This window comes from Suricata suricatta, chromosome 14, assembly GCF_006229205.1.
Source record: "Suricata suricatta isolate VVHF042 chromosome 14, meerkat_22Aug2017_6uvM2_HiC, whole genome shotgun sequence".
Classification (NCBI taxonomy): domain Eukaryota; kingdom Metazoa; phylum Chordata; class Mammalia; order Carnivora; family Herpestidae; genus Suricata; species Suricata suricatta.
In genome coordinates, this window is record NC_043713.1 from 51,270,951 (window position 1) to 51,295,281 (window position 24,331).

General features: G+C 34.1%; 1 protein-coding gene across 1 annotated transcript in view; it reads left to right on the forward strand.

The window, feature by feature from the left end:
* The window catches only part of SMCHD1 (structural maintenance of chromosomes flexible hinge domain containing 1), a 150,052-nt gene that overhangs the window by 42,123 nt on the left and 83,598 nt on the right, over positions 1–24,331 (forward strand). The window contains exons 11-22 of the mRNA XM_029922155.1: positions 103–223; positions 305–488; positions 1,707–1,901; positions 3,423–3,536; positions 4,084–4,190; positions 5,406–5,488; positions 5,657–5,770; positions 10,983–11,060; positions 11,140–11,259; positions 15,548–15,692; positions 22,008–22,104; positions 23,422–23,494. Of these exons, the coding sequence (XP_029778015.1) occupies positions 103–223; positions 305–488; positions 1,707–1,901; positions 3,423–3,536; positions 4,084–4,190; positions 5,406–5,488; positions 5,657–5,770; positions 10,983–11,060; positions 11,140–11,259; positions 15,548–15,692; positions 22,008–22,104; positions 23,422–23,494 (1,431 nt within the window). The remainder of the gene's footprint in view (positions 1–102; positions 224–304; positions 489–1,706; positions 1,902–3,422; positions 3,537–4,083; positions 4,191–5,405; positions 5,489–5,656; positions 5,771–10,982; positions 11,061–11,139; positions 11,260–15,547; positions 15,693–22,007; positions 22,105–23,421; positions 23,495–24,331) is intronic.

The following is a 24,331-nucleotide window of genomic DNA, read 5'->3' on the forward strand; positions in this document are numbered from 1 at the left end:
ACAACTTTAATATTTCACTTAAAGAAGGAGTTACTCAGTGGTGTAAGTTGCATAAACTCTATCAGCAATAAACATTTTGCTCTATTCCTGCATTTGCTTTAGAATTAAAAGATGAAGATGATGATGATGATTGTTTTATACTCGAAAAAGCAGCAAGAGGGAAAAGGCCTATTTTTGAATGTTTTTGGAATGGACGGTTAATACCCTATACATCAGTTGAAGAGTAAGTTTTCATTTTTTGCTGAAATTACATTGATTTATAAACCTAGTCTTTTACTAACAAATGTTTTTTGTTCTGTTCAAGCTTTGACTGGTGTACTCCTCCAAAGAAGAGAGGGCTTGCACCATTTGAATGTTACAATAGAATATCTGGTGCATTATTCACTAATGACAAATTCCAGGTCAGCACAAATAAACTTACTTTTATGGATCTTGAGCTAAAATTGAAAGATAAGAACACCCTTTTCACAAGGATTTTAAATGGACAGGTATGACTTTAAATACAAATTTTGAATATTTGCTTATGTTCTATTTTAAGAAAAGTCAGGAATAGTATAGGCTTGTACTGATAATTTGCATGCTTTTTCTTTTTATTAGATCAAAAGAATATATATAAATTCTTGAGCATTTACTGAAAAATTTCAAACTGATTAGGCTGTGTTTGGGTACAATTTATAGATCTTTATTTAGATCTTAATACCAAGACCTATGACAATGAATAGAAGCTACATATGCATGTCCATTTGATGAGAACATATAAAACAATATTTTATTCTATAAGTCAGTATAGAAATTGGACTTAATTTTCTTCAGTGATAAGATACTGATTTTCCAATTGCAAGTTAAAAACATTAAGGTTAAATTGTTGTCCCATTTTCATTTGGAAATGGTATATCACACTGTAAGGTATGTAGGAAGAAGTGAACTTATTTAACTTCATGTGTTGTCTTCTATGAAAGCATGTAATGTGGAGGGTTTTTCCCTACTAATTTCTTAAAGACAGGCATTAAACAGCGCTTCAGTATAAATCTTTCTATATTATCTCCCAACAGGGTAATGAATGGTAAACAACACATTTTCTTATTATTAGAGAACACTTAATTTTCATTTCATGTTTTAACCTTTTTGAATAGGTACTATATACACACACATATAATACATAAGTAAAAGGAAAAATGTGTTCAGTATAGTATTTCTCAACCTTTTTTTTTTTCATTATCCTCCTCATAAGGAGCTTTTTAGACATTTCCCTCCCTTATTACACCCCCAATGATATTTTAATACCATAGGTAAACTGTATATGTGTTTACTCTATATATGTATGTCTGTGCTTGATAAATGGAAAGAAATTTTTATCACCTTGTTGAGAATGTGCATGATTCACATTGAGGAGGTTTTTGCTTACCTTTCCCATAGCCAACTAATTCTTTTTCTCCTAGGCAGTCAGTGTTCATCAATTTTGGTGTATTCTAGGATTTATACCAGGGATATCAAAGATGATAGCAAAGTTTTTTCTCTTTAGTAATGCTTTTGTTAGAAATATAAATTTATATGGGAGAAAATGCCAACAGAATAGTTTAATTTTTTATTAGGTTTTCTGAGGGTGGGATATGTGGAAGAAAAAAAGGAATGAATAACAAGTGTCTGTGGTTATATATGTTGCTAGTAGCTATATTTCATAGAATATTAAAAATTGTTTTTTACAGGAACAGCGAATGAAAATTGATAGAGAATTTGCTTTATGGCTGAAGGATTGTCATGAGAAGTATGACAAACAAATAAAATTTACCTCTTTTAAAGGAATAATTACACGTCCTGATCTTCCTTCTAAAAAGCAGGGCCCCTGGGCAACATACTCAGCAATAGAATGGGATGGAAAAATATACAAAGCAGGACAGCTGGTAGGTTTAACTTATTTTTGAACTCAGTTTGAAAAGAAATTGTAATTAAGTTAGATATATTAGAATTTAACAGTGCATGTATTGACTCCTCAGGAACCAGGAAAGAATAAAGAGATCAAACTGATTTTAATTGCATAATTTAACATGATGTTTGTTAAAAAACTGTTTCCCAAAGGCTCTATTAGCAAGGCTTTTAATTTTTTTCTTTTACTAAACTTTACTCAAATGGAGAGTCTTAATTTTTTTAATGTGATATGAAGTAATGAGTGTTTTTGGGTTTTGTTTTTGTTTTTTTTTTTTTTTACTAAATTTTTATTGGCTATCTGCTGCCTGTAAGTTACTCTGCTTGTTGGTTGCATTATAGAGAGTGAAGAAATCTAGGAGAGAGGTCTCTTGTCCTTAGGGACATTATAGTCTAAAATTGGAAATAACCTAAATATAAATAACAATAGATAAGAGAACAAATGCTGTGAAAAGAGAGGATGAATACTGCTTTGGCAGTTTTGTGGGAGAGGAGAACATTTTCTGACTTTGGGCCTGGGAGAAGAGCACATCATGACATTCTTTGGGCAAAAAGTGGCATTTGTATGGACCTTGAAAGAGGTAGAAGTTGGATGTTTATGCAGATACCACAAATGTTGAAGGGTGTCCATTCACTTTGTAATGGGAGAGGAATCATCATATATTTAAAGCCTTGGAATTGGATGTGATCACCTAGAGAGATAGTGTGTGTAGTTAGAGCCTGGCTTTTCTAGCATATAGGGGGATTAGGATAAAAGGATGTGCTGGCAAAAGAAAATAAAAGGGTAAAGATAGTAGGAAACCCTGAAGTCAAGCAATAAGTTACAAGGAGGAAGTGATCACTTTGTTAAGTTCTTTGTGATGGTTGAGTAAGGTGCTTTCTCAGAGACCACAGTCTGAATGCAGACACCAACACAGGTAAGTACAGTGAAACAGCAAGTAGTAAAGTTGGGTTGTCTTGCAGTGTGTTGTGTGTGAAAGGAAATAATTTAGAAATGAGACTGAAAAAGTAGATTGTGTATAAACTCTTGTAGTCCCTGTCAGGAGTTTCTGAATTGAACTAATGAAAATTATCTTTAGATTTTTAAAGCCAAGTACAGAAAAGAGTACCCACAGGCAAGCTTTGAGCCAGTTTATTTGAAAGAAATAACTATTCAGAGTTTGTAATCACTGTTCATAGTCTGAAAGTAAGATTTTGTGGGGAAAAAAGGGTTTAAGGTACTTTGGCTTCATAATTGACTTTGAAGGAATTATGGACCTTTTAGGCATATGCATAGCTATCACATTTTTGTATGAAGAAGTCACTGTATCTTTACAAAAATATGTTAAGTGGGAAACTTATATAAGCAAGTATAAATGAAAACAACTTTATTAGAATTGTTTTTTTCAGTAATTTTTCTGATCCCGAGTTTTCCCTTTCAATGAAATAGTTCTATGATTATGAATATTAATCCTGTTTTAGTAAATACTAAAGGCGTTTTTCTAAAAACCAAATATTAGGTCAAGACAATCAAGACACTTCCTCTCTTTTATGGAAGCATAGTAAAGTTTTTTCTTTATGGTGATCATGATGGAGAAGTTTATGCCACAGGAGGAGAGGTTCAGATTGCAATGGTAAGATAGCAAGTAACAAAATATTTTTATTGGATGTCTGCTTATTTTTGTTTAATGCTGAAATAAAGATACAGTATTTTATATTTTGCTTGCATTTGGTTTTTCTGTTGGATACATTAGTGTTAGCATGAATTTTTTTGTTTCTTAATTGGTGTTTTCAGTAATCAGTAGAGCTTAGCATCTGTATCCCCAATGTTTAACATATGTATGTTATTTCTGGTTGTCAAAGTAATTTTGTAGAGTGCACATTTTGTCCAAGGCCCACAAACTAGTAAACATTGGATCCAGAATTCCTTCTCAAAGATGAATAACTCCAAAACAAGAGTGGGCTTATCCTTATACCAGCTTCTAGTTACTATTTGAATGGTATTTAATTATGCCTAAGGAGGTTACATGAAAAATAGTAACCTCCTTGTATTGTAGTATAATGTAATAATAGCTATTATGACATATTTAATTAGGATAAAATGTTTCTTTGGGAGAAACAAAGGTTTTCATTGTAGTCAAATTTGAATAATTTTTTTAAATGTTGATATAAATTATTCAGGAACCTCAAGCACTGTATGATGAAATAAAAACTGTGCCAATTGCAAAGCTCGATAGGACAGTTGCTGAGAAAGCTGTGAAAAAATATGTGGAAGATGAAATGGCAAGGTAATTCACATTTCAAAATGCAGGATAAGAGTAACAAAATAAAAAATGAATCCTAGTGCTTTTAATTATTCTTGAGTATGTTATGGACACATAATAGGGCATTTGTAGTCTTAGGTTTATTATTGTGATGAACTTGCTGTTAAAAAATTGAGAACTTTGGTTGTAGAATAGAACCTGCATTTTGTAGAAAAAGGAGGAAATTTTATATATCTAATGTGTCACTGTTATAGCCGCTATGACTCAGGTATGTTAGAAAACAACTTGGCTGATGCATAGGGGCACTTGTACCCCAGTGTTCATAGCGGCACTTTCAACAATAACCAAATCACGGGAAGAGCCTAAATGTTCATCAACTGATGAATGGATCAAGAAGATGTGGTTTATATATACAATGGAATACTACATGGCAATGAGAAAGAATGAAATCTGGCCATTTGTAGCAAAGTGGATGGACCTCGAGGGTGTCGAACTAACCAAAATATTAGTCAGGCGGAGAAGGACAAATACTATATGTTTTCACTCATAGGTCTAACAGGAGAAAGTTAACAGAGGACCATGGGAAGGGGAAAGGGGAGGTTAAGAGTTAGGGAGAGGGAGGGAGGCAAATCATGAGAGACTCTTGAATACTGAAAACAAACTGAGGGCTGGAGGGGGAGCAGGGAGGGGGGTAATGAACATGGAGGAGGACACTGGTTGGGAAGAGCACTGGGTATTCTATGGAAACCAACTTGACAATAAACTGTAAATAAAAAATAAAAAAACAACTTGGTTTGACCTACAACTAGAAGAAAGTCATAATAACTGTTGAGAGGTAAAGATTAATAGCAAAGAAGTAAAGTAGAAAGACAAAACTGTAGCTCTTTTTTGGCTAATGATGTAGTCATTTTGATTCTTACTGAATTTCACCCGTAATTCTATTTTTATAGTTTATTACTAAAGGCAACTTGTACTATAAAAGAGCAGAGAACACCCCTCCCCGCCAAGTTGATAATTCTTGCTCTTAATACCAAGAGATTTTGTATTACTGTTTTGATAACCACAGTAATGGTTATGAAGGGAAAATTTTTTGGATTATTAATCATGTAGAATTTTAGCATTAGCCTTTCAAAATACTCTATCAAAAATAAATATTACAGTTTCTAGTGACTTCTGTTTATCAATTAAGGCCATAATTAACATTGTTCATGAAACATTAATATGCTGGTTTCATAATAGGCTCCCTGATAGATTGTCAGTAACTTGGCCTGAAGGAGATGAATTATTGCCAAATGAAATTAGGCCTGCTGGAACCCCCATTGGTATGTTTTTATTTTTCCTTATTACTGAAAATAATGCTTTTTGTGTTCCTTACATATTTAATATATAAAAGATCATGATGAGTTAAAAAGCTATGTTAAGACCTAGCAGACTCATCACATTTTTTGAGTGTAACTAAGACATTTTTATTTAAAATTTTGGACCTATAGGTGCATTAAGAATTGAAATACTGAATAAAAAGGGGGAAGCAATGCAGAAGCTTCCAGGAACAAGTCATGGAGGGTCAAAGAAACTCCTGGTTGAGCTCAAAGTTATACTGCATTGTAAGTATGCAAACTAATTTGGATCCTTAATATTTGTTCTTAAATGTGTAAGGCAGGTTTTAGTTTCTACATATAATTATCAATGACCTAACAATCTGAGAGATACAGTAGATTGTACTAAAGTAGGAATTTTAATTGTGTTATGACTAATATTTTTAATTGGTATTTTTTGAGGGTTTTTTTTTTTTTAATTTATTTATTTTGAGACAGAGAGTGAGTGGGCCATGCACAGACAGAGTAGAGGCAATCAGTACTCTCAGTGTGTAGCCGAACTCACAAACCATGAGATCATGACCTGATCCAAAACCAAGAATCTGACAGCCAGTTGAACCACCCAGCACCCAGGTGTCCTCTTTGTTGTTGTTGTTTTTTTTTTAACTTTTTAGTCTGAATTTTCCCAAGTAGGTGACTGGGCTAAAATAAGATATGGTGTATATATGTATAGGAATTTGTACTAGACAGGATATTCACATTAGATAATCGATAAAATTTGTAAAACAAAAAACTATGGCTCTGAACCTGTGGGCTACAAGTACATGTTTAGATTATAGGCCTGGTGACAGGAGAAGAACTAGGTATTCTTGCTTATCTTATATTTTCCTAATTTGAATCATCTTGTTTCTTGTCCATTTTTTTTTCTTGATTGCCTAAAAATATTTTGACTTATGTTTAAGAATCTGTTCTATCACTATATACTTGTGTGTCTCGTCCATGGATTTGGAAGACAACAGTATTTTATTTGATAAATGTGTATTGCCAACAATTTAAAAACTAGTCAGTGATCATATATATTTTGACTGTATAAATGTCGTCGTAGGTCTCTCAGCATTGAACAGTTTGACAAACTTATTTTACTGAAATAGTCTCCTTTTTGGCCTTTGTGATACCCCATGTTCCTCCATCCCTTCCCCCTCTCCCCCATTTATTAGAATTCTGTAGATCATACATCCCAGATGGGGTTCACTGGCTAAATCAAAGTGTCAGCAAGATTGCATTCCTTCTGGAGGCTTTAGGGCAGCCTTGCCTTTTCCGTCTTCTAGAATCTGCCCACATTCTGAGGCTTGTGGCTCAGTAGTGTAGCATCCTCCAGTCTTTCTGTGACTGACTCTCCTGCCCACCCCACCCCCCCCATATATTTTTTCCAACCTCAAATATTTTTATTACATTAAAATACATAGAAGTTTATCATTTTAACCTTTAAAAAATAACACAGTTCAGTGGCATTAAATACACTTATATTGTTGTACAACCATTGCCACTGTTCATCTCTAGAACTTTTTTTCATCCCAGACTGAAACTCTCTAGTAATAACTTACCATCACTCCCTCGCCACATCTTCTGGTAATCTTTCTACTTTGTGTCTCTGTGAATATGACTATTTTAGGTATCTCAGTAAGTAGAATCAAATAAGTGAAATCATATTCTGTTGTATGTATGTGTACCACATTTAGCTTATCCATTCATTCATCGATGCACACTTAGGTAGCTCTCATTAATATTAGCTATTGTGAATAAGGTTGCTGTGAACATTGGTATGCAAATATCTATTTGAATCTCTGATTTCGATTCTTTTGCATATACTCAAATGTAGAATTGCTAGATCATATGTTAATTCTAATGGTATAACTTTGAGGAACTGTCATACTGTTTTTCACAGTGGCTGCACCATTTTACATTTCACATCGTTACTAACACATGTCATTTTCCCATTTTTCCCCCTTTTGTGTTGTGTGATAAAAGGCATCCTAATTGGTGTGAAGTGGTATTTTTGTGGTTTTGATTTGCATTCCCCTAATGATGAATGAAGTTGAGCATCTTTTTGTGTGCTTATTGATCATCTCCATATCTTTTTTGGAGAGAAATCTAATCAGGTCCTTTGCTCATTTTTAAATTCTGTTGTTTTTGAGTTGTAAGAGTCCTTTATATTTGAATAGTCCTTATCAGATACTGTATAATTTGCACATGTTTTCTATTCATTCTGAGGGTTTCCTATTTCTGCAAAAAGTGATATTGGGATTTGATAGGGATTATATTGACTCTGTAGGTCATTGAGTATTAATTGTTATCTTAACAATACATGAACATGATTTTGTATCCAGGTGTGCTGAATTTATTTATTGGCTGTAAACAGTTTTTTGTGGAATCTTTAGGGCTTTGTACATAAAAGATTGTGTCGTTGGGGCATCTGGGTGGCGCAGTTGGTTAAGTGTTCGACCTCAGCTCAGGTCATGATCTCATGCTTATGGCTGGAACCTTACATATTGAGCTCTCTGCTATGTCAGCACAGAGCCCCACATGACATCCTCTTTCCCCCCCTTCTGTCCTTCCCCTACTTGCATTATCTCTCTTAAAAATATTCAGAAAAATTGAAAAGATTGTGTAATCCACAAACACTGATAATTTTACTTCTTCCTTTACAAAATGGATTTTCTTTTTCCCTAATTGTTCTGACTAGGACTTCCAATACCATGTTGACTAGATGTGGTGAAAGCAGGCCTCCTTGTTTTGTTCTTGATCTTGGAGGGAAAGCTTTCAGACTTTCATTTCTGAATATGATGGTAGTTTTTCGCTTTTCATAGCTCCTCAAGACTCCACACATGATCTGGCCTTGTCTTCCTGTTCAACTTATTTCTAATATTTTCATCCTCACCATATTCCTAATCATAATTCTTTTTGTTGCCATACAAGCCCAATTTTCCCACCTCTGGACCTTTGTATGTATTTCCTCTGCCTGCAACTTTTAAACAGCAATTTTTCTTTATTATTTATTTATAAATGTTTATTTTGAGAGAGAGCAAGAACAAGGGAGGGCCAGAGAGAGAGGGAGAGAAGGAATCCCAAGCAGACAGTGCAGAGCCCAAGGTGGGGCTTGATCTCACAAACCATTGGATCATGACCTGAGTTTAAATCAGGGGTCAGGTACTTAACCAACTGAGCCACCCAGGCACCTCTAAACAGCAGATCTTTGATAAAACTATTTCTCAGGTTTCAGATTGTCACTTTCTTAGGCTTGTAATAAAAATCTTAGACTTTTTTCTGTTTTTCTAGTTTTTTACTAATATACTTAGATTTATTTGTATAACTTGGCATTTTGTTATTTCTTAAATGTGCTTTTGCTGTCTAGAATAGAGGTGGCAGCTTATTTGTAATGGATCAACACATTACAAATATAGTAAATATTTTAACTTTGAGGGCTCTAAATTCTTTGTCACAGCTACCTAACTGCTATTCTAGAATGAAAGCAGCTGTGGGCAATAAAGTAGTTTGCAGACTCCTTGACATACAAGATGGAAATTCCATGAAAGCAAGCATATTGTTGGTTTTCTTCACTTTTTTCTAGTGGCTAGTAAACAAGAGGTAATTATTAAGTTTTTGTTGAGTAAAAAAGATATCAGAAAATTGCTTGGTCTTTTTTAGAGAACTTTAATGGTTTACTGTCTAATATTCATTATAAATTTATAATTAAGACATTTAAAAATTATATTTATTATGAATGAAACAAAAAAATTATGTAATGGGCTCCAAGATATATTATTGGTTAACCTAAATCAATAGGAAGTATTTGATTGTACTTGCTTCGTGTGTATGTGTGTGTGTGTGTGTGTGTGTGTGTGTGTGTGTGGTGACTCTCAAATACATGCATCTCTAGAAATGTGTAATTTCAATTATTATAGTAATTCCTTTTTATTATCTAATAACCCATTCAACTTAAATTTCTCTGATTTTCCAAAATGATTACATTTTATAGTTGTTTTTGGTATCAGATATATGTGTTACATTTAATTATTATATGTCTTCAGTTTTGTTTTGGTTTTTTTTTTTCCAAAGTAGAGCTCTCTCCTTTTTTCTTCATGCCAATAATTTGCTGATAGAACTCAGTCATTTTGTAGTGTGTTTCACAGATTTCTGTTTGTTCCTTTATGATATCATTTAACTACTTTTACTATTTGTTCGATTGCCAGAAAACTGGAAGGTAGGCCTAAAAGATTGAATACATTTGGGTTCCTCATATTTTTGTTTTGTAAAGTAAGAATCAATACCTTATACCTAATCTGAGTTTCTTATGGTATTATATGTTAAGAGGCATATGGTATCTAATTGTTCCATATTAAGTGCTGTTAATGGATCATTGAATTCACAAAGCTACTTTGATTATAAAGTTCTCTTTCAACCATTGTGTAATAGTCTCATATGATTCTTGTTGATTTTCCTTGAATTAATTATTTGGTGAATTAGTTGTTACAGGTAATTTTTTTCTGATTATTTCATTTCTTCCTAATTTGTTACCCAGAATTCATCTGTGAAGAAATTTTATCAGTTAGGCTCATTGGTCTACCTGAAATGCAGCTTTTACAGGAAAGGCAGTAAAAAATGTAATTCTTTTTCTTTAATTGCGAATTACCAGTTAAGAATTGGTGCTGTACTATAATACCTATGAGCAGTTTTTGTTTTTTGGTAGTGTTTCTGTGCATTTATGGAGTTTTCTATATTTAACATGCTTCATTCGTTTTGTTGTGCCTTCATGCTGGCTCTTTTGTCCCCTTAATGTGATCCTTTTTATCTTGGATGTGAGCTTTTTTGCTTTCTGGCTCAAAATATCCTGGAATATTATTATACATGTTCTATTGTAGACTTGATTTCAGCCATTGCTGTTGATGCCTTTCTGGGGGAAAATGGTGTTTAGAGGCCACAGTCTGAGTGTTAGGTTTGCTTATTGCCCCCGGGTAAAATTGCTTTTAAGCTTTTATTGATAGCCAGCCATGAGCATTTTTTGAAAAGAAACAAATAACTAATTCACATTGACATGTGGGGTTTTTATTTAATTTGATTTTATGCTTTTATTTCATTTCTTTAATGCTGAAGATCTGGATTCCTTAACATTGATGGTTATTTGCTTTATCTTGTATTTCATTTGAAAATATAATACTAATATAATTACTAATAATAAGACTTTTTCAAAAGAAAATTATCTCTATTTTGTATCATTAAATCTTATTTACAGGTACATTTTTAAGGATTGAAATAAAGGTGTTTTACCGAGCTAATTTTCATTATGCTGTTCACTTGTATAAGATAACTTTAGATCCTTTAATAAAGTTTGAAAACAATTTAAAAATGTACAAATAAAGATATTTGATGCCAGTGTGACATTTCATGTTCATGTTTTGTATTGTTTCTCAAGGTATAAATGTTTCTTTTTTCTTTTATTAAGCTTCAAATGGAAATAAAGAAATCATTTCACATATTAGTCAGCATGGAGGAAAATGGCCTTACTGGTTTAAAAAAATGGGTGAGTTATTATTCTGAATGTTAAAAATTAAGTGAGAGTTATGTTGACTTGATTTTTAATTTCTTCTTAATTCGTCCAGAAAATATTCAAAAGTTGGGCAATTATACATTGAAATTGCAAGTTGTATTGAATGAAAGTAACGCAGACACTTATGCAGGAAGACCGCTACCATCAAAAGCGATTAAATTTTCTGTTAAAGGTAAGTGAAATACCAAAACATAGATGCTAGTATACTATGCTGAAGATGGCATTTTAAATAAAGGAAGAATGGATAGTAAAAGATGTTTGGCCAATTGTGTAATCATCATGATCTTAAAATGACTTATTTATCGGGGGTGCCTAGATGGCTCAGTCAGTTAAGTGTCCAACTCTCAATTTCAGCTCAGGTCATGATCTCCCCATCATGAGATTGAGCCTGGGCATGGAGCCTGCTTGAGATTCTCTTCCCCTCTCCCTCTGCCTCACCCCTGCTTGGACTTTCTCTGTCTCTTAAATAAATAAATAAATAAATAAATAAATAAATGGCTTTATAATTCTGCTTCATTTCTTTTAAAGTGTTTATTTAAATTCCAGTTTTAATATACAGTGTAATGTTAGTTCCAGGTATACAATATAGCGATTCAGCACTTCCATATAGCACTCAGTGCTCATCTTGACAAGTATACTCCTTAATCCCCATCACCTATTTAACCCATCCTTCATCACCTTCCCTTCTAGTAACCATCAGTTTATTCTCTGTAGTTAAGATTCTGTTTCTTGGTTTGCCTCTCTTTTTCCCTTGTTCTTGTTTCCTAAATTCCATATGTGAGTGAAAATGTGTGGTAGTCATCTTTCTTCTGACTTATTTTGCTTAACATAATATTCTCTGGCTCCATCTATGTCATTGCAAATTCACATTGATATTTCCTTAAAAGTTTTGACGTCATCATTGTTTTCTTCCATATTGTTGCTGGTAACATCTAAAGCTATTCAGATTCCTGATCTTTGCATGTGAGCCTCTCTGCCCCTCACCCCAATCCCAGTCTTGCCTCTTCTCTGATCCCCAGCTGTTTGTAGAATCTTTTTTTGTTCTAGTTTCTGAAGTTTTAAATTACAGGAATTTTCTTAAATTACTTTGATTTCCTTCTCTGTTTTCTACATTATTTAATATTAAGAAAGTAGACCTCTTGACTGGTGTATTAATATTCTTTTCCTACTTTTCATTTCTTATTTTATCGTGTATAGGAAATTCCTTTAACTAGATAGTCTACCTTTTTTATTGAATTTTTCCTTTATGCTTCATTTTTTTTTCTCTTCCCTATTCAAAGCATTCTCTGCCTACTTCATGAGTTCAATATCTTCAGTAATTCTCCGAGGGTGTCCATAAAAATGGTGGTCTTTTTTGATGCATTTAAACTTCATAGTCAATTTCCTCCAATGGTTTTTTTCTTTTCTTTTCTTTTTTAACGTTTACCCTTTTAGAATAGATGCTCTCCTGCATCACTAGTGATTTGCTTACATTTAATCACAGGACATTTGAAAGCTTTTAGTTCATTTGAGGGAGATTATGAGAATTTTTAGGTTTTTTTTCTTTGTTCAGATTCTCCCCAGAGTAGAGCCGTCCAGCCTCTGGTAAGTGGGTAAACACCTGGTTGCCAGCATTTTGGGTGCAAGCTGGGGAAGACTGTTGGGATTCTCACATCTGTGTAATCTTTCACTTGCTGTTTTCAGCACACTGTGACATGTTTAGTAGTGCTTTGTCCCTCACTTCTTAGCCCTACTCTTTTATCTTCCTCAGACAATAAGCCTTCTATCTGTTGATGGGGATGAGGAAGATAGTTGACTGATTTTGTATATTGAAGGATCTGGGGAACTCTTACACAGCCTTCAACAGATCATTTTCATTACAATTGCATTCCAGGTTACCATCCCTGAGACTTTTGGGTATCCTATAGTGTGAATTAAATTGGTTCTCTGCTCGGCTTTGTTGATAATTGAGTCTTTCTGTTAAGTTACTTACACTTATCCATATGTTCTCTGGCTTCAAATCCAATTGCTGTTGTATTTTTTTCTTTTTGTTTTTATAGTTTTAGACCTTTAAAAAAAATCTCTGAAGAAAATCTCTGTAGTGTCATTATTATGGGGGTTTTGGAGAGAGCTGATTTAAATGCCTGTGATCACCTTACCTTCTTTAGTCAGAAGGGCCACCATGGAGATTGTTCCTTCGTGTACATACAAATCTACCACGTTGTTTTAATAGCTGCAGAACATATTCCATAGATGGACATGTTATAGTTGAAGTAGTTTTCTATTGATGAACATTTCAGTTGTTTGTAATTTTTTGACTATTACAAACCATGGTTTTATACGAAAAAAAATGTATGCTGCTTTGTGTACATGTGCCAGAAGTTTTCTGGCGTGTGGACACGAAGAAGTAGAGTTGCCAAAGTGACATGTATATGGCTTAACGTTTTAAATACATTTACTGTCAAATCGCCCTTCAAAAGGTTGCACCAAAGTACCCTCACCAGTAGACTGTGAAAGTTGTAGTTTTCCTATACCCATTGCTGGCCAACCTTTGTATTTATCCTACTTGGTTATTAAATTATTTAATTATTAGGTTGTGTACCTCTTCTTGCCTTTCTTGGGTTATGAAAGCCTGTTTATTTGCTGTGTTGCCCACTTTAATAGTTTAAAGCTGTGGTTCTCAAATTTTGAGTTTGTATTTTAATTACCTGGAGAGCTTATTAAGACAGACTGCAGGGCATCACTGCTAGAATTTCTGACTCAGTAGGTCTGAGTAAACTCTAGAATATGGATTTCTAATGATTTCCCAGGGGATGGCTGAAACTATTAGAATAGAGACCACACTTTAAGAATAGCTGGTGTAGGGGCGCCTGGGTGGCTCAGTTGGTTAAGCCTCCGACTTTGGCTCAGGTCAGATGTCACGTTCATGGGTTCGAGCCCCACGTCAGGGTCTCTGCTGACAGCTAGCTCAGAGCCTGGAGCCTGCTGTGGATTCTGTGTCTCCCTCTCTCTCTGACCCTGCCCCTCTCATGTTCTGTCTCTTCTGTATCAAAAATAAATAAAACATTAAAAAAAAAAGAATAGCTGGTTTATAGGAGATTTTTATGTATTCTGGATTTTATTTTTTATTTTACTTACTTATATTTTAATGTTTGCTTATATTTGGGAGAGAGAGACACATAGTGTGAGTTGAGGGTGGGGAGGGTCACAGAGAGAGGGAGACACAGAATCAGAAGCAGGCTCCAGGCTCTGAGTTTTTAGCACAGAGCCCGACGCTGGGCTCGAACCCAGAAACTGTGAGATCATCACTGAGCTGAAGCCGGAAGCTTAACCGACTGAGCTACCCAGCTATCCCATATTTTGGATTTTAATCCCTTGTCAGATATGTTGTAAATATTTTCTCATATAGAGCATCTCTTTTAACTTTGTTCATTGTAACTAATAAGATGTATTTGGTCAAAAACATTCTTTCATAGCTCTTGAGTACAGTAGTCCCTCTTGTGTGCAGCAGATAGGTTGCAGTACCACCACCAGTGGGTCTATTGAAATTGCAGATAGTACCAAATCCTATTTGTATTGCTTTTTCCTATGTATACATACCTTATAATAAAGTTTAATTTATAATTTAGGGATAGTAAGAGATTAATAGTAACTAATAATGAAACAGAACAATTATAAAAGTATACAGTAATAGAAATTATGTGAATGTGGTCTTTTTCTTTCTTAAAATATTGTACTATGTTACTCTACTCTTTTTCTTGTGTTGATGTGAGATGATAAAATGCCTGTGTCATGACGTGATAGAATGCCTATGTGTGGAGATGAAGTAAGGTGAATGACCTAGGATTTGTAATAGTAGCTTTAGGCTACTGTTGACCTTCTGACAGATGTCAGAGGTGGGCTCATCTGCCTCTGCACTATAGTTAACCACCATTGAGGAGGGATACTGTGTTTTGACTTAGTTTCTCTTATGATAAGATTATAAACTTATTCTTCATTATATTTTAATAGTTTCTTAGTTTAAAAACACATGTTTTTCTACCTATAGAATTTTACTTTTATATATAGTGAGCTAAAGATCTGACTCTTCCCATGAGGCTTCTAGATACAATTTATGTAGGGGAGCCTGGGTGGCTCAGTTTGTTGAGCTTCCAACTCTTGGTTTCAGTTCGGGTCTGGGTCATGATCTCATGGTTCATGAGTTTCTAGCACAGAGCCTGTTTGGCATTCTCTACCCCCCCCCCCCCCCCCGCCGCCCCATCCCTTATCTCTCCCTCTCCCCCCTCTATCTCCCTCTCCCTCCCACCCCTGTCTCTCTCAAAATGAATAAATAAACTTTAAAAAAAACCATTAGATTTAATTTATGTAAGTTTTTCACAGATTTAAAATGCCATCTTTGTCATAAATATCCTGAATATAAAATATGGCTGTTTCTGACCTGTGAATTTACTTCTCATGTTCACTTTTTTTTTTTTTTAAAGAGGGTAAACCAGAGAAGTTTTCATTTGGTCTTATGGATCCTCCTTTCCGTGTTGGAGTCCCATTCAATATCCCTCTGGAGTTTCAGGATGAATTTGGTCATACTAGTCAACTAGGAAATGATATTCAGCCAGTTTTTGAAGCAAGGTAATTTGAAGGATCACTTTGTACGTGATTTTTCATAGCTACTAAGCATTGTTCTTTTTTTTTTTTTTTAGCTTAAATTACTTGTATGTGTTTAACTTCAGACTTATCATGTAGAGTATACAGTGTATTTTATGATATTTGGGGGATTTATTTACTCCAAGGCTATGCTTTGTGACTACAGTGTCATTCTAAATTGCTTTACGGAAGTTTATATTTTGACTAAATTACTGTTAAAGTTGTTTAGGTGAGACTGATAGCTCTGTCTTGCTCCATTTTATTCTGCAAGTATGATAGAAAATTATTGTTACTTAAACTTAGTACTGTTGCTTAGTCTAGAAGGTTTTAACCTGGTAATAACAGTTTATTATTTTTTTAACTATAGCCATAAAGCTTATGGTTTCCATGGAAATTTGAGTGTTTCCTTAGAATTTACCTCTTTTTAATAGTTCTTAAGTATTGTGATTGGCTTATAATAAGAAATCAGATACTTAAAAGTGTGTCCAGTGTTATGATTGAGGATGTTCATTATTTTCCATTATCTCTTTTTAAGGTGCCTTGAGAGAAAGTCTTGTTTATTCTCAAGAGCATGAAGGCTAAGTGTTTTTTTTGTATTAGTTGCCAAATTTGTCTTTTTGAACCCACTTTTTATGTTTTTTTGTTTTTTTTTTTTGGTCTCTACCTACTTATTTCCCCTTGTGTTGTAATTGTTCACTCTTGGTCATCTGAGCGTGTGCAAATATTGTAAGCATTTGCTAGCTAGACGTGTAGAAGTAAATTAAGGACATAGTATTTGCCTTCTAGAAGTTCACATGGTTAAGTTCTTGAAAAACAATATATAGTTATAAAAATACTCAAAATGAGTTTCTTAGTTTTCTGTTCTCTTAAGGTGCAAAAACTGATGCTTGTCTTTTGACATACTGCATTCAGTTGAATATTAAAAAGTAATGGAAGAGTTGAACACTTAAATGTGTTTGTTTAAAAATAAAATGCTAAAAATATATCCCATCTAGTCACAAATGAAAAATATTAGTGCATTATTTGACACCTATTATTGATTATAACTCCATCCTGTTCTTATTAGGATATTCTTACATAAGAAGTCTTTATCACATGTGCATGCATATTTATATTTGGGGGTTTGAACTTAGTAAAAAAAAATCCTTACTACAACAAAATGTGAGTTTATCTTCAGCAAAGACCATTTTCTGAGTGGCTTTCTTTTTTTTCCCCCAGTGTCACGTGAATTTAAAAAAATTATTCATGCATATAACTAACTGAAAGAAACAAATAGTATGTTAAGGCTTATTATAAGAAAAGAACAGTGTTGATACATAGGAGCACATGTACCCCAATGTTCATAGCAGCACTGTCAACAATAGCCAAATCATGGAAAGAGCCTAAGTGTCCATCACCTGATGAGTGGATCAAGAAGATGTGGTATATATATACAATGGAGTATTACATGGCAATGAGAAAGAATGAAATATGGCCATTTGTAGGGAAGTGGATGGACCTCAAGGGTGTCATGCTAAGCGAAATAAGTCGGGGAGAAGGACAGATTCCATATGTTTGCACTCATAGATATAACAGGAGAAACCTAACGGAGGACCATAGGGAGGGGAAGGGGGAAAGAGAGTTGGGGAGAGAGAGAGGGACACAAATCATGAGAAACTATTGAATACTGAAAACGAACCAAGGGCTGAAGGGGGGGGGGGCGGGGGTAAAGGGGTGATGGTCATGGAGCAGGGCACTTGACATAAACTATTATTAAATGACAATAAACTATTATTAAGAAAAAAAGAAAAGAACAGTTTCTTTTCCCTCTGCCGTCTCTACTCCACTATTTTCAACTTTCTTACTTGAATCTACTGGTAACTGCTGCCACATACCTACATTTTGAATTCCTATTCTTCATTCTTCAGTTGTAGGTATTATTGCTTGATTAATGGCTATAGACAGAGATATCCTCTTATTGCCAGTTCAGTTACAGATAAGTTTCTTAGCTGTTCCCTGTATTCCTCAGTAAAGTTTATATTGTGGCTTCACTGCTATTTAGTGCTTGGTTTGTTGCAATTATGTAGATGCTAGTCACTTTATGGTACAACTTCATTGCTTTTTTTCTTTGATAAAATTTATTACAAATTAAACCCAAAACTCTCTGCCAAATTGTATCTTATCCTCTTAAGATGTTTTAAGTGCATAGATAATCTATCAGTTTCATATTTTTGGAGAATCTCTTTTGGAGCTTGTAATGTACTAAAGTCTATACTGATTGTTTTTATGCTTGTCATAGTTGACATTCTGTGATCTTCACCTTCATCCTGGAAATTTCTTTTGTCCTCTGTGTTGAGGAAATAAAATTAAAAACAAAACCTATCTTCAACCTAGAAAACGTCTTAATAAAGGTAGAAGAGAAAGAAAACAATTTCATTATTGACTAAACATTAAACCAAAATCTCATGATTATCACGTGCAATCAGATAAAGAGATTGCAACGACACATTACTCCTTTATGTGGATAAGTGGCTATAACTTATACATTATGTTTTAAAGATGAAATAACTAAGTATGTTTATCACTGGCTGTAGGATTTGCAATTTGGAGTCAGCTGACTGGAAATTAGGCTCAGAAAATTGGGAGACAGGGAATTTTACCTTTTTTTGATTATTACACTGCAGAGAATTGTCTCTCAAGTCCCTGAGGAAATATTCTCGAATTGTGAGACTATTAAGTGGTTGATTTTATTGAGCATTTACTGTTTCATAGCTCTCCAGTTTTTTTAGAAGATTCCCATGTCCCTCTTTTGTCAAAACACTAGGTTCCTATGAAGGAGTACATGTGATAGAGAATTATTTCTCGAAAATGTCTCTGTTATACTTGATTGAATTGAAAATTGGACACTATTTTCCTCAAAATTATGAAAGTATTGGGGCACCTGGGTGGCTCAGTCAGTTAAGTATCTGACTTCAGCTCAGGTCATGATCTCACGGTTCGTGAGTTCGAGCCCCATGTTGGGCTCTGTGCTGACAGCTTAGAGCCTGGAGCCTGTTTTAGATTCTGTGTCTCCTCTCTCTCTCTGCCTCTTCTCTGCTTGTGTTCTTTCTCTTTCTCTCTCTCTCTCTCTCTCTCTCTCTCAAAAACAAACATTAAAAAAATTATGTAAGCATTGCTCCGTTTTTGGTTTTTAGCTTCTGCTGTTGATAAATTTAAACTTGTATTAATTTTCATTTTTGCCTTTTCTGTGTATTTTTTTTGAAAGCTTATAGGATCTACTTTTAATTTTCAACATGGCAAAATTTTATAGTAATTCATCTTTGCATAGGTCTCTACATTATTTGAAGTACTCCATTCTCTATACCATAATTGTTTTTTCTTTCTGGAATCTATGTTTTGGTAATGCATCTTCTGGACTGCTTCTCTGATTTTCCCAGTTTTTCTGTTTTTCTTATTTTTGTGTTTCTGCTTTCCTTTCTGACAGATTTTTTTCAACTTTACAATCTTTCTATTGAATTTTTCCTTCTGCTTTATTTGCTTAAGATTATTTTTTTGAGAGAGAGAGGGAGGAAAAGGAGGGAGGGAGGAAGAAAGAAGGAGGAAGAAGAATCCCAAGCAGGCTCCATGCTGTCAGCCCAGAGCCCAATATGGGGCTTGAACCCATGAACCGTGAGCCAAAATCAAGAGTCAGACACTTAACTAACAGCTGCTCAGCCACCTTCCTTTCTGCTCTATTTTTCATTTCCAAGAATTTTTCTTGGTTCTCTGAATGTTTCTTGGTAGATCTTTGTAGATTTTGTTAATGTTACGTTTTTTCACTGATAGTTTTTTTTTTTTTTTTAAAGTTTACATGCACAGAAAATCTGTTTCTCCAGCTTAGTTGCTTTTTGTTTGTTGGTTTTTTTTTTTTTTTTAATCTCTTCAGATACTTGGTAGTCTTTGGTTTTCTGCTTATAACTGAATGACTAAAAGTGCAGATAAGGAAACTGAGAATGAGAGAAAAGCTGCTGACCATGAACTCCACCATAGATGATATATCTGTAATGCTTTGGGGGAAAATCCTGTTGTCAGTATCTGCAGGTCTTTTTCTTGTGCTAGGCAGTTTTCTCAAAGAAATATTTAATCTCTTCTGAGAACAAATTAAGGGCTGATGAGGGTGGGGGGTGATGGGCATGGAGGAGGGCACTTATTGGGATGAGCACTGGGTGTTATATGGAAACCCACTTGTCAATAAACTATAAAAGAGAGAGAGAGAGAAAAAAGGAAATATTTAGTCTCTTGACTGGAGGGAAATAGTTTGGCTCTCCAGGTTCCTAGCCAGTCCAGGAACAAGGCTCAGATGGGAATAGGGAATGGAAGGTCTCAGCATCCTTATGCATTCATTCAGGATTACTTCTTCTATACTTTTTAAGTATTTTATCCTATCTTTTGCTTTATCTACCCCTCTACCCCCACTTATTTAGAGACTCTCTGTTTTAGCCTTTTCAGAGATTAATCTTCCAGTCATCTGCCAGAGGCCAGGAGGGGAGACCTGGGGATCCAAATTTTCATCAATCTTTTTTTTCCTACCTTTCTCTTACCAGTCCCAGAGTTGTATGTAGAAATTCTGGGTCATAGTTTTCTAGCCTTTTCCATTGCTGTTTTAAGGTTAAGTTTTCTTGGGGGACAACTAAGTCCTGTTTTCTAGGAGATGAGTTTTATTGTCTTTTTTCTTTTCCTTCCTTTGCTTAGCCTTTTAACAGTAAATGAAAAAAATCCTTTTGTTCTCAAATTAGAGATTCAGAGAGAGAGAAAGCAGACGTGTATTTAATGTCCATTTCTCCCAGGGAGTCTGGTTTTTATGTTTTTAAAAAAAATTTTTTTTTCTTACTGTTTTTATTTATTTTAGAGAGAGAGAGAGAGAGAGACAGCATGAACAGGGGAGGGTCAGAGAGAGAGAGGGAGACACAGAATCTGAAGACAGGCTCCAGGCTCTGAGCTAACTGTCAGCACAGAGCCCGATGCGGGGCTCGACCCATGAACTGTGAGATCATGACCTGAGCTGAAGTTGGATGCTTAACTAACTGAGCCACCCAGGCGCCCCACCAGGGAGTCTGTTTTATGTTACATGTCACTTTATAGGTTTTTCCCCAAACAAAGCATGTTATTTAATTTGTTATGACTTATTCATATAATACCTGTAAATATTTAAATTCCATTTTTCAGAAAACTTAGGCTTTTTCTCCCTTATAGTGTATTTTTTCCTTTTATCCCTTCACCTTACCCCTTGACAAGAGTAAAATTTTTACAACATAAGGACCTACATGTGGTCAAAGATGATTTAGAAAGGATTTAGGGAATCTCAGTATATATTCTAACAAGGTTACATCATAAGACTGTACTTGATTATTTGGACTTTATCGAAAATTGCTGTTCAGTTTAATAAGTACCATATAGAGCATTCGGTGACCCGGTTGAGTGTCTGGCTCTTGATATTGGCTCAGGTCATATTCCCAGGATCGTGGGATTGAGCCCTGCATTGGGCTCTGCACAGAGAGCACGAAGCCTGCTTGGGACCAAGTCTGTCTCCCTTTCTCTGTGCCCCTCTCCTGTTCACTCTTGCCCTCATGCATTCTTGCTGTTGCTCTCTCTCTCTCAAAAAAAAAAAAAAAAACTTCAAAATATACATATATAAAAAGATAGGTTCCAGAAATTTTCTAACATCTCACTGGGTGAAAGATTTGAAAAAAAATACATGGCAAAGTCTGAAGATGTCCCTAAAGCCTGGCCTATTTGTATATTTCCTTTTCTTAGACCTGTATACATGGTCTAGCATTTGTTGATATCCTGCTTTGTATCTTATTCAATAAATGATGTTTTACATGTTATAATTTATCATTTACAGTGTACGACTCAGTGCTATCACTAGTGGATCATGTCTCGGTTTTTTTTTATGTTTGTTTATTTTTGACACAGAGAGAGAGAGACAGACAGAATGTGAGTTAGGGAGGGGCAGAGAGAGGGAGACAGAATCTGAAGCAGGCTACAGGCTTTGAGCTGTCAGCACAGTCTGGTATGGGGCTTGAGCTCACGGACCACAAGATCATGACCTGAGCCATTGTCGGACACTTAAACTGACTGAGCCACCCAGACACCCCAGATCATTTTGCTTTATAAAAGAAGTTCTTGGGAATTTTCTTTGGTTGAATTATTCTATTTTTTTAAATAATATTTCATTAGAAAAGTGAATTAGACATGAGAATAGCATATGAGCAAGTAACACGTTTATAGCTTCTTTGTGGGCTATGGAGGGGAAGTTAAAAAGTAATTTATTTTTTCCAGTGGTTTATCTTTGCATTATGAAGAAATAACCAAAGGACCAAATTGTATAATTCGAGGTGTTACAGCTAGGGGCCCTGTAAACTCTTGTCAAGGCAAGGTAAGCATTGTACTTAATGTTATAATACATATTTATTTCTTATATTGTAGAAATGAAAGGGAAAATTTTAAATTGCGTAACATTTATTTGTTACAGGATGACAACAATATATGTTCCTAAGTATTAATCAGGATTGTTTCACTGAACTTAACATTTACATCTCTAAGGAAAACTATCATGTTTGCTATTGTTTAACAGTGAATTAGATATTTTTCAGCTGTCTTCATCTTCATTCCAGTCTTTTCATATTCAAAGTCATTTTTTCAACAGTTATCCAGTACTCTGTTTCTTTTTTCTCTCCAACTTTAGAACACAAAAGTATGAGAAATTTTAGCTCACATTTATGAACATATTGGGTTTGGTATTTGGATAAAGGAAAGTGTTTGGGGAGGGATAAGGTTAGGAAAGTTAAAAATACAAATTCCAATAAGGTAATAAATAAATAAATCAGCTAGTAGAACTAAAGGAAATACTATGGGCTAATAAAAAGTGATATATAGCTTTTTTTTCACTGCATCATTAACTTACAGTACGTATTTAAAATTTTTCTGTCAAAATGGTGTTTAAAATAGAGCATGTGAAGGTCTTTAAATGCTATACGCTAGATGGCACTGTATAGTCAAATCAAAGATCAAGTTTTGTACATCTTTTGGAATTCAGAGTTTTCTGGAAGAAGAACTTGGAAATCAGGGAAATTGGACTTTAGTAAGATAAGTTTACTAAGAAACCTAAAATGATTTTTAGATTTTTAAAAGTTTTTTAAAAAAACTTTATATTTACAGAAGAGTTGGAAAGATAGTACAGAGTTTTTATATGCTCTTTACCCAGTTTCCTTTATTAATCTTATATAATCAGCATACATTTATCCATTCTATGAAAGTAACATAGGTTCAAAACTAGTAACACAACTGTGAACTTTATTTATATTTTACTAGTTTTTTGTTTTGTTTTGTTTTTACTAATACTAGTTTTCTATTATAGGACCTATTCCAGAATACTACATTGCATTTAGAGATTTCTAGATTTTTGGTATTTTACACATCACTATTTTCTGTATTTTTTATAATCCCCATCTTGATTCTAATTATTGAGAGGTTATTCCTTTTTAATTAGTAGAAGCCGGTATCAAGGCAGCAATAGAAGTTAATTCTTTTCACCTGTATCTCTTACAAACATAAATGATAATTTTATTGTAAACTTGTTGAATAGATTTCTCTAATGTTATGGAAATGAAAAGCAAAAATCAGAATTGAGATAATAAACTACTGAGCTATATGTATAGGACTTGTATTTAATTGAAATAATTTTTTTCAACAGAATTTTAATTTGAAGGTTATTCTGCCGGGTTTAAAAGAAGACACACAGATTTTAAAAATTAGATTACTACCAGGTAATATTTTAAGAAGTATTTCTAATAATTACCTTGAAAATAATATTCCTATTATAAAATATAGTCTGATAATCTTATAAAATAAGATGAGGTGATTTTTGGTTATGGTAGAAGTCTTAAAAATTCATTTGAATGTCAAACATAGCACTGATAGAAATGACTAACTGAAAAAACAGGAAAAGCTTTAGGAAGACACTATTGAAGTTCTAAAATAATTGGGAGCAAGTGAATATTGAAAATGTATTAGGGAACCACTCTTAGAAATATACTAATTAGGCTTATTTTAGAGCCAGACCCGTCTTTATCTTTTTTGATTAAACTGTAAAGGTTTTATTTTTTAAAAAGAAAAGTTTCTCATGAATTTGTGTTGTTTTTTTGATAATGATTTATCAACTTGATAAGTTACATTAAAGTAACACAGGGTAGAAAATGCTGGCTAATTTGAGAGGCAGCCTGTCATAGGTTTAAGAGTACATTCTGGTATTAGCACTACTGGGTTTGACTCTAACCTGTGACATTTATCAGCTCGGTAAACTTGTCTTATACTTCATGTGTAAAATAAGATACTTACTTTCTCAGGGTTGTTATGAGGATTAAATGACTTAATATAGGCAACCCTCACTTGGCAAGCTTTTGTGGTACCTGATTGGAGGACAAAGTTCCAATATGCATGAGTTCTCATTAACACAGTATCGTGCAGAGTGAGAGCTGCATATGCTTGTAAAATACCTACAACAGTGATTGGTATGTGGTTTTAGCTCAGTTATTAGTAATAGTATTATCATACCTTTGTTCACATATGACCCTTTGTACATTTAAAAAAATGTTTTAAACATT